This window comes from Sinocyclocheilus rhinocerous, unplaced genomic scaffold (genome assembly GCF_001515625.1).
Source record: "Sinocyclocheilus rhinocerous isolate Xijiao unplaced genomic scaffold, SAMN03320098_v1.1 scaffold1842, whole genome shotgun sequence".
In the NCBI taxonomy this organism is placed as follows: domain Eukaryota; kingdom Metazoa; phylum Chordata; class Actinopteri; order Cypriniformes; family Cyprinidae; genus Sinocyclocheilus; species Sinocyclocheilus rhinocerous.
In genome coordinates, this window is record NW_015667292.1 from 910,001 (window position 1) to 921,131 (window position 11,131).

At 37.7% G+C, this 11,131-nt stretch overlaps 2 protein-coding genes across 2 annotated transcripts in view; one reads left to right on the forward strand and one right to left on the reverse strand.

Moving 5' to 3' along the window:
- The window catches only part of armc8 (armadillo repeat containing 8), a 24,725-nt gene extending 20,704 nt beyond the window's left edge, over positions 1-4,021 (reverse strand). Inside the window, exons 1-2 of the mRNA XM_016545366.1 lie at positions 3,939-4,021; positions 2,127-2,203 (exon numbers count right to left, since the gene is read on the reverse strand). Of these exons, the coding sequence (XP_016400852.1) occupies positions 2,127-2,203; positions 3,939-3,986 (125 nt within the window). The 5' untranslated portion in view covers positions 3,987-4,021. The remainder of the gene's footprint in view (positions 1-2,126; positions 2,204-3,938) is intronic.
- Positions 4,022-4,865: 844 nt separating this feature from the next.
- On the forward strand, positions 4,866-9,323 carry LOC107733644 (lariat debranching enzyme-like). The gene is made up of 8 exons (XM_016545367.1): positions 4,866-5,228; positions 5,457-5,581; positions 5,762-5,842; positions 5,916-6,001; positions 6,161-6,385; positions 6,502-6,579; positions 6,712-6,857; positions 8,415-9,323. The coding sequence occupies exons 1-8, from the start codon at positions 5,032-5,034 to the stop codon at positions 9,181-9,183; spliced, it is 1,707 nt and encodes a 568-aa protein (XP_016400853.1). The 5' UTR covers positions 4,866-5,031; the 3' UTR covers positions 9,184-9,323.
- Positions 9,324-11,131: the final 1,808 nt, after the last annotated feature.

Genomic DNA, 11,131 nt, shown 5'->3' on the forward strand with positions numbered 1-11,131 from the left:
TATATATATATATATATGTGTGTGTGTGTGTGTGTATGTGTGTGTGTATGTGTGTGTCAGTAAGCAGCGCATTAATATAGAACGATAATTAAAGGCTCTAATTCACACCAGCATAGGTGTGTGTATTGACGTATGATGACGTGTGACGGCATAGTAGTGGTGTCCCAATTCTTAGGGGAATATTTTCACCCCTACCCCTTGACACTCTGTTTCAAGGGACAAGGGGAAGGGGTAGGCGGAGGGGTATAAAATAGAAGGGGAAGGGGTATAAAATAGAATTGGGATTGGGCCTAAAACTACTAAAACAAATTGAAATAAATACTGAAATAAAATATAAATATCAGATTAGAATCTTTTTTTTAAATCTCAGAAAAAAAATTATAAATGCTTTTAACTAATTGGAACAAGCTAAAATACTAAGATTACTAAAACTGAAATATTTTAAGAAATTTCCAGAAGGATTTGGACACAGCATTCATTTTTATTTATTTATTTTTTATTTTTTTAAAGATTTATTTTTGGCATATTATGCCTTTTATTTAGATAGAACAGCAGGTCGACAGGAAGTGAAGTGGGTGAGAGAGGGGGGGTGGGATCGGGAAAGGTCCGCAAGCCGGGACTTGAACTCGGGACACCCAAAGTGCAACGGCGCTACAAGTAGGCGCACTGCCCACAAGGCCATGTACACTGACTGGACAATGTGAGAGAGAGAGAGACAGACAGAGAGAGAGATGTTTCTCTTTTTAGAGTGAGTTTACTTCAAAAACATAATATTTAATATATTAACATAATAATATTTCAAAAATATAATGTAGCGATTCAGTATTTAAACTGTTATTAATAAAAGTCGTGGGGCAGCGTTGACAAGTATCTTTGCTCCTGGATGTGTGAGCTGCGCGATCTCTGTGTATATGTGTGTGTGTATGTGTGTGTCAGTAAGCAGCGCATTAATATAGAACGATAATTAAAGGCTCTAATTCACACCAGCATAGGTGTGTGTATTGACGTATGATGACGTGTGACGGCATAGTAGTGGTGTCCCAATTCTTAGGGGAATATTTTCACCCCTACCCCTTGATACACTGTTTCAAGGGACAAGGGGAAGGGGTAGGCAGAGGGGTAGGGGAAGGGGAAGGGGTATAAAATAGAATTGGGATTGGGCCTAAAACTACTAAAACAAATTGAAATAAATACTGAAATAAAATATAAATATCAGATTAGAATCTTTTTTTTAAATCTCAGAAAAAAAATTATAAATGCTTTTAACTAATTGGAACAAGCTAAAATACTAAGATTACTAAAACTGAAATATTTTAAGAAATTTCCAGAAGGATTTGGACACAGCATTCATTTTTATTTATTTATTTTTTATTTTTTTAAAGATTTATTTTTGGCATATTATGCCTTTTATTTAGATAGAACAGCAGGTCGACAGGAAGTGAAGTGGGTGAGAGAGGGGGGGTGGGATCGGGAAAGGTCCGCAAGCCGGGACTTGAACTCGGGACACCCAAAGTGCAACGGCGCTACAAGTAGGCGCACTGCCCACAAGGCCATGTACACTGACTGGACAACATCAATTATAGCGGAAGCAAATTGGTATTCATCATAATTCTTTTAGCACGCCCCCAACTCTGAAAGAAACCAGCATTTCCTAGTGATTATAACAACACTATCAGTGATGCAACGCAAGATCACGTTCATCCTGCTGAAATTATCTTTCTTGACATGACTATAAATCAGCATAAATGCAAAAAACTTAATGTGTTAATTGATGGCTGCTCTGAAGGATCTATATCTGTGGAAAAGTACGGCTGTGGCAGTCGGGAAACATCAAGCTAACAGTAACCAGAGCTGGAGCCCTGAGTTAAAAATAAAGATGAAGAGACCCGAGCCGCAGCTACACAGATACACCTCACATAAACACACAAGTACAGCACCACACAAGTACAGCACCTCAGAGCGTCTTACATTAAACAAAAAAAGAACTAACATGTACTTGCTCTCTAAGGACTAAAAACAACCTCCTATGGTGACAGCCTCATCTTTAGCACTCAGAAAGAGAGCATGGTGAACTATAACAGAGCAGAGCGCTACACACAAGGAGGGACACATGGTTGTTTACTCACATGACTCCCTGCAGCACGTTCTGTGGGTCGGCGTCAAAAAGCCGGTCAACATAGTGGCGACTCGTGGCTGTGACTTCCTGCATTGTGACAAAGACAGCACAAAGATGATTCAGCAAAGTCATCCCATCTGAGGCATCAAAACACCTTCAGTCTCACCCCATAGCCTCCTCCCTGGCTCACAATACTTTAGTCTGTTTACCCTTACAGTTGCTCTAGAAGGAGAGCAGAGACCTGCTTCCCATCTCCTCAAACACTGCAACTCGCTTATACAGGCAGAGATGGCAATTTCAGGCCAGGGAAAAGTGTGAATGACGTCCACCCCAAACATACCAAAGCATCTATGCAATCATTTGGCACTGCTATAAATGTCACTTCATGCTTCAAAACATTGCATCCACACATGAATTCTATCTACAATTTAGAACATAATGTAACATAATGGTGTTTCGCTGTACCAACCTAACCTGTTCTGGCACAAATGAGTTTCCAACAGACTTCAACAATGAATCTGAATGATTTGGAATAATTAATAAATTATAGTATTACATCTCTCTATGATTACCCAGCCCTAAAGAAATATTCAGCTGTCAGTTTAGACAATTACTTGTAGGGCTGAAAAACGATTAATTGCGATTAATGGCATTCAAAATAAAAGTTTATGTTTACATACTATATGAGTGTGTACTGTGTATATTATATATACAGGTGCATCTCAATAAATTAGAATGTCGTGGAAAAGTTCATTTATTTCAGTAATTCAACTCAAATTGTGAAACTCGTGTATTAAATAAATTCAATGCACACAGACTGAAATAGTTTAAGTCTTTGGTTCTTTTAATTTATATATATATATATATATATATATATATATATACATACACACACAAAGTCACAACATCCTTACATCTTAGTCGTCATGTTGTTTTTGGGATCTAAAATACTTTCAAGATCGTTTTACACTTCAAAACACATACTTAATATTTAAATTTTACAAATAAAGATAATGAACACAATTTCATACTGATTAAAAATGACTCCTGTTTGGAGCCTCAGAAACCACAGGTATAAAATACTTGTGATGATCAAATTGACTTTATACAGAAACAGTGTTAATATATGGGATAATAATTTACTTTTCTGAAAAGAGCACATCATACAACAAAGGGTTAAAGTTTTAACAATATCACACTGCTGGGTTGATTAGATCAGAGGAGCACATTCAATGTATTGGAAGGGAAGATAATAAACCGAACATGAAGGCTAAAGTTTGAATGATGTCCCCTACAAAAAAAATCATCATGTTTATGTTTTTTTTTCTAGACTAGCATTTTAAGTACTACGTGAATATCGGTACAGAAGAGATGGATAATCATCCAGTAACACGCTATACATCAAAGTATACAACAACATCTGACAGCATCACTGCACCTGGGCTCCACCACAGTGAGGGCAGATCAACATGTGTCAAAACATACAGGACAGAACTACAGGGCTGTCAAAATGGGGGCGTTACCACCACATTAGCCCATCAGATCATCATTTAACAGCTTCATCAGAGAATATCAAGCAGGTTTGATTTTGTTTTTGGCGCACCAGCTCTAAATATAGACTGAAAACTAAATATAACTTTGATTTGACAGGTCTATGCACATCCAGATCTAATGTTGACCACATAAACACACAGCCAGCCATCAAAAACCACATCGCTTAATTTAAGATCAATCGCTAAAGCCTATCTAACGTGTCTAGTGTATATTTAAGTGATCCTGAAGTGAAAAGGTGAGGTTTTAATGGGTATAATCAGAGACTCACAGATAACACGCTGATGCGTAAAGGGGCCTCCAGCAGGCACGCCATCATTCACTCAGCGGAACATTCACAGCGGCACTTTCCACATAAACACAGCTCAATCAGCGTAGTGTTTACAGCAGCACATTCTTCACAAGCTTGATAAAGCAGAACATGCAGAGCAGCACTTTCCACACTTTATTAGCTTATATTTGTTTTTTAATAAATTGTTTAAAATAATGTAAAATTGAAAGCATTATTTAAATAATAACAACTATTTCTCATTACTCACCTATTAATTATTATATATTAAAAATGACTTGAGTATGATTAAAAATAATTGAGAAAAAAGAGATGCATCCTCCTTTGAGCCGTATTCAAATCTTTCTTACAGCGGACATTTGTGCACCAAAAAACTCATATTTTTCCCATTAATTAATTTCAATTATGGGTACTTGAAACAGAAATTAAATTAAAAATCCTTCGATACATCAGTCTCTTTTAACTGATTGAAGAAATCGTTTGTTTATTAATCATAAGTGATTCGATTGGTCCTCCCCGAATATCGCTGAGAAAAGTAACATGCGCCACGTGACAACTGGCTGCACTTTCCACACTGGTATTTCAGTTTCACATTCAGAGTTCTTTGCTTCTTCTTCATTATTTACAAAATTCATTACAACAACAGCAAAAAAAGTACTGGTATGAATATGAATAACAATACAAAGAAAAGAAAAAGTAAAAACAGTGCGTCTGCAATTGTGAGTATTACATAGACATAATTTTGCATTGCTGTTTCATACATTATATAAATTTCATATACTGTTAACCTGCATACCGAATGCTGATCAGTCTTTAAATCAAAGCTTACATTATTTTTATTATAAAAATGAAGAACGTATATAAATGAAGGAAAGTGTGGATGAAGAATAAAAATGCATTTAGTGCACTGGTCACATGACCGTTCTGCGCATGTGCAGAGTAGCATGTGAGTTCAGGGAGGCAAAAGCGGCTGCTGGAAGAATTATGTCTAATATGTAAAAAGGTTGATCATCTGTGCGATGGGTAACGCGAGTTGTCGTCTTTGAGCGTAAGGCTGTGGATTAGAGATATAAGGATGAAGGTGGCAGTAGAAGGCTGTTGTCATGGAGAGCTGGATAAGATCTATGAGAGCATCAGTTACCTGGAGAATAAAGAAGGTGTGAAGGTGGATCTGCTGCTGTGCTGCGGAGACTTCCAGGCTGTCAGAAATGAAGGAGACATGAAGTGCATGGCGGTGCCTGCCAAGTACAGACACATGCAAACTTTCTACAAGTAAGCAAACACCCAATATTATTCAGTAGATAGATGTTTCATTAAACAATGAGAGTAATTTACTGTACTACAGAGACAGAATATACTCAGTGATTGTATATTTATTTGTGAATTATTTAAAGTCAGTGGATAAAGCACATTTCGTATGTTTGAGTGAATGTTAAGTAAACATTACGTTGGTATTGGTCGACCATCGTTTCTCATGTCATGTCCATCGGTTTTTCCAAGGTACTACTCTGGTGAGAAAAAGGCTCCTGTCCTGACGATTTTCATTGGCGGAAACCATGAGGCATCAAACCATCTGCAGGAGCTTCCATACGGAGGCTGGGTGGCCCCCAACATCTATTACCTGGGTGAGATCTTTGGCTCATACTCACAAATGCAAACTTTTATTACTTTAATATGTAGTAAGATTAATAAGTGTAGTACTAAATTTGTGTTTCAGTGTTGTATGCTCCGACGTTTATGGTTTTCTTAATAGCACTTTACTTAAATAGCAGTTCTCAATGGATTTGATGTTCCTCATTCGTCAGGTTATGCTGGCATTGTTCGCTTTAAAGGTGTACGGATTGGCGGCCTTTCAGGAATATTTAAATCCCACGATTACAAGAAAGGTGAGTTTGAACAATTTCAAATCGGTTGTTATAAGACCCAAAAATGACATTTCTGAACTTTATGCAATTTCAGGACACTTTGAGTTCCCACCATACAGCCCAGAATCTTTGCGCAGCGTGTACCACATAAGGAACATTGATGTGTTCAAACTTAAACAGGTAAATCTTTAAGTGACATCCTTAAATCCAGTAATTTTATATTTAAAAAATCTATTTTAAATGCATCAAGAGAAAAAAGTGATCAAAATATAATTTACAGTTTAATTCATAAAAAGATGGAAATAATATTTTGCAATCCATGTATAATAACTCTTCCAGATCAAGATGCCCATAGACATCTTCATGACGCACGATTGGCCACGAGGCATTTATCACTACGGCAACACAAACCAGCTTATCCGCCAGAAGAAGTTCCTCAGACAGGAAGTGGAGAGCGGTACCTTGGGCAGCCCTGCTGCTGCAGAGCTTCTAGACCACATGCAGCCCACCTACTGGTTTTCAGCTCACTTGCACGTGAAGTTTGCTGCACTGATGCAGCACGAGGTGGGTCTTTGTGGGTATATATAAAAATTGAGAGATATAAACCTATATATCATCACAATCTCCAGAGTTTATTATTCATTATAAAGTAAATCACAACAGACTATTTATCATAACAGGCTAAGAATAATGCTGCCCCAAAGATCACCAAGTTTCTCTCACTTGACAAGTGTCTTCCCCATAGAGACTTTCTTCAGGTAATTATTCTGCTGTTTCCATCAACAAAACGTGTTTCAAGCTCTTCCAGTAGTATCCACTTTGTCCAAATATTGTAAGACCCAAGTAGTAGATCTAGTCTTTGTGAGTGAATGAATGTTTTGATTTTGCAGATTGTGGAGGTAGTAGACCGACCGGGCTCCTCTGTGCACCTTGAGTATGATCCAGAATGGCTGGCCATCTTGAAAGCGACAGACAGCCTTCAGAAACCATCCTGCAATTTCTGGAACCCCCCACAAGACAATGGACTACATACCCGGTACAGACTATGTTACAATGACTACATTTTCATGCACATCATTTTACGATTACTTCTTAAAGAGATAGTTCACCCAAAAATGAAAATTCTGTCATTAATTACTCACCCTCATGTCATTCCAAACCCGTAAGACCTTTGTTCATCTTCGGAACACAAATTAAGATCTTTCTGATGAAATCTAAGAGCTTTCTTACCCTCCATAGACAGCAAGGGAACTACCACATTCAAGGCCCGGAAAGGTAGTAAGGACATTGTTAAAATAGTCCATGTGACATCAGTGGTTCATCCGTAATTTTATGAACCTACAAGAATACTTTTTGTGTGCAAAAAAAACCAAAAATAACGACTTTGTTCAACGATTTTTTATTTTCCAGCTCAGTCTGCCCCCATTCATGAGAGTACCACACGGTACTCTTGTGAATGGCGGCAGACTGACCCGGAAGAGAAGAAATCGTTGAACAAAGTCGTTATTTTTGTTTTCTTTTCATAAAATCAAAATTAACCACTGATGGACATGGACTATTTTAACAATGTCCCTACTATGTTTCTGGGCCTTGAACGTGGTAGTTCTATGGAGGTCTGTCTATGGAGGGTCAGAGAGCTCTTGGATTTCATCAAAAAATATCTTAATGTGTGTTCCAAAGATCTTGCGGGTTTGGAACGACATGAAGGTGAGTAATTAATAACAGAATTGTCATTTTTGGGTGAACTATCCCTTTAAGCCTTATTGTATTGGCACTTTTCAGTAATCAGCATATTACCAATAAGTTCTGTTCTGTTCCTGCTATTATCCTGTGGGATTTTTGGAGATGCTCTTTGATAGGTTGAATTGTCATAGCTGCCTGTGTCATAATTCTCATTGTCACTGTTCATAATTACTGTTCTTTGAATGTGTAATTGTATATTTTCAAAAAGGTGTTTACAAGACACAGTCTTTTATGCTCACCAAGACTTCTTTTGTTTGATCATAAATACAGTAAAACTACAAAATTGATAAATATTATTACAGTTTAAAAATAACTGTTTTCTATTACAATATATTTTAAAATGTAATTTATTCCTGTTATGGCAAAGCTGAATTTCAGCAGCCATTACTCCAGTCTTCAGTGTCGCATGATCCTTAACAAATCATTGTAATATGCTGATTTGCTGCTCAAGAAACATTTCTTCTTATTATCAATGTTGAAAACAGTTGTGCTGCTTAATATTTTCGAGGAAATCATAATTTTTTCCCCCCATAATTCTTTGATGAATAGGAAGTTCGAGTAAACAGCACTGATTTGAAATATAAATATTTCATGACATTATAAAAGTCTTTACTGCTAATTTTGATCAATTAAATGCATGTTGCTGAATAGTTTTTTCCTTAAAATTATGCAGACTCCAAACTTTTGAACAGTAGTGTAATATCAGAATTATTATGGAAATAATAAATTGAGAAATTGGCTTCAAATTCTATTCAATTAATCAGAAAATTGTGCACATAAACGCAGTCAATATCTTGCACACAAATTATTTTGTAAGTATTTAGACATCCTGTTCCTCTGCTTCTTTCAGGTGGGATTTCAGTGCATCAGAAGAAGCTACGATGGAGGTCGTGAGTGATTTGAGCGGTGACCTTTGCATCCCTGAAAATTTCAGCCTGACGGTGCCCGCTTATGACCCCAGCCGCCCTCAACCCAATGCCCACCCGGTCTACTCCACCAACCCCCAAACCACAGAGCTGTGTGCCACCCTCGGCCTGACAGACATCTACATCCTGGCTGGGCAGAGTGGGCAGGCTTACGGAGAGGAGGGCGCCACAGGTGCGACTGAAGAAGAGGAGGACAAGGACAGCACAGGGAGCGTAGACGAACCCAGTGAGTACCCCACTGACACCTCCGGCCTCTCCAGCTCCTATAATCCTGATGAAATCACCATTGAGGACGAATGGGAGGAGGAAGAGGATGAGGGAGTAGAATGTGCCGAGGGGAAAGGGACAGACGCAGTGGTTCCAGAAGGGCAGGTAGGTAGCCAGGACAGCGATAGAGACGGCAGTCCTCAGCGAGAGATGGCGAATAGACTGATCTTACCGCCCCCGTGTTCCGCACCAGAATCAGAGGCTCCACTACGCTCCTTGCGGCTGCTTTCTCTTCCCCCTCCTTCAGCATCCCTCTCTCAGGGCAGCTCAGAAGAGGAGGGGGGCCTTACACCAGCCAGGATCCCCAAACGCACCAGCGGGGAGACGACACGGGGGTCAGCAAGTCACACAGGCGGCACACCTCAAATCAAACGGAGAAACCAGAGTATCTACACAGCAGTAGAAGATGAAGAGAGTGAGGGCTAGATAAATGCAATTATAGTTTTTGATCAGCAAATTACTACCAAGTATGATCTGCCGGATAGTTTGAGTCTGAAGAGTTGAATGGGTTACTATACTGATTTAATCTGCTTGGTAACTATTGTTTTTAAAGAACAGGGGTTTTTTTTATGTGTGAGGAATTAAAGAAAAACTATTTTCAAAAATGTCAAATTTTTGGGGGCAATTTCATGTGTATAAAGTAACACCACAACCATGAATTTTTATCTTGCATTTGTCATTTATTTTCCTTTGTGATGAGTTTTAATGATCTGTTTCTCTCTGTTTTTTTAGCCAAATATATCACATCACACTCCTTAGTTTACTCTGTCTGGACTGTTATTTTTTTTAGCTTTGTGGTGATTGATTGGCTTAACCATTCTATTGTAAATACATCAAGTCTAAATAATATATGATCCTGATGTATTTTTTGTATATTCCATCTCAGTCCGGCCGGCTCCAGGCGTGGGCTGAGGCCACCCAAATGACTGTCTTGCCCACCCAATCAGAATCAGATAAAGATTGCGTTATTTTTCTTGTGCAGTGATTAAAACCAATCTGATGTGGACTGTTTTGAGATGTATAAGATATATATGGAGACTGCCCAAACAATCATAAAATAACACCAGAAAATCGCAGCGTTTTTCTTTTATTAGCTGAATGCAAAGCGCGCTGGCTTCAGTCTGTTGCAGAAAAGCAGAGGCTGACAGTGAGTGAAAACAGGCAGAAATATTTGTGCGCTATCACGGGGAGTTTGCGAGTTACATGAATATGTATATATCATAGCCTATCATTGAAATTACCTGAGCAGTTGAATTAATGTTCTAAAAAACCCCGCTCATTCAATAATGTGCATTCATTGCATGGACGGGGCAAGATAAGTGTTTAAATGCATGTAGGCTAAACAGTTCAGTTGAAAGCTTACCCCTTTTGACTTGCTGTTAATGCTGAATGTAAGAATGAAAACTGAAAGTAAACAACACTGAAATAAGAGCTTGTGCGATGAAAGGTGTGTTCGTCGTTGCAACAGTGGACTTGACTCTAATATCCAGTGAAGCAAACTATTCGACTTTTTTTTGTGAAATTCCACCGTTTTGAATTGAAAGTAGGTCTGTCATTTATGTGATTCATGTAATTCATAATTATTAAGACAATAGCATTGTTCTGTTTTGCGTTTTCAACATTAGGAATACAACTAAAATTGAATGGGTGCATATTTTAAAATAAAAAAATATTTGCAATTCAGATTGATTACTTTTGAATAATCAGATTCTTGTTCTTTTGTCTTCTTTTAATTTATTCCACTAAATCCATTTAAATCCTTTATTTATTTATTTAGTTCCTTTACCACAGTGGTCTGGTCTTTATATTTTCTTCAAAACAATGGTCCCCCCAATGTTCTAGACATTTACATTTAGTCATTTAGCAGACGCTTTTATCCAAAGCGACTTACAAATGAGGACAATAAAAGCAGTCAGTACTAACAAAAGAGCAACAATATATAAGTGCAAATACAACTTTAAAGGCGATTTTCTCAATATTTAGATTTTTTTGCACCCTCAGATTCCAGATATTCAAATAGTTGTATCTCAACCAAATATTGTCTTATCCTAACAAACCATACATCAATGGAAAGCTTATTTATTCAGCTTCCAGATGATGTATAAATCTCCATTTTGAAAAATTGACACTTAAGATGTTTTGTGGTCCAGGGTCACATTTAGTCATTTAGCAGATGCTTTTATCCAAAGCGGCTTACAGTAGGGCTGTCATATAGGCCTATGTGCATTTTTAGATTTTACATTTTTAGTTGAAAATAATCACCAGTGTAGAAACAAGTAAACTATTTAACTAAAGAAAAAAAAAAGTTTTTGTTGTGAAAATGCATGATATTCTAGGCTGCCATTGTGGTTTGAATAATTGCAGAAAATGAGCT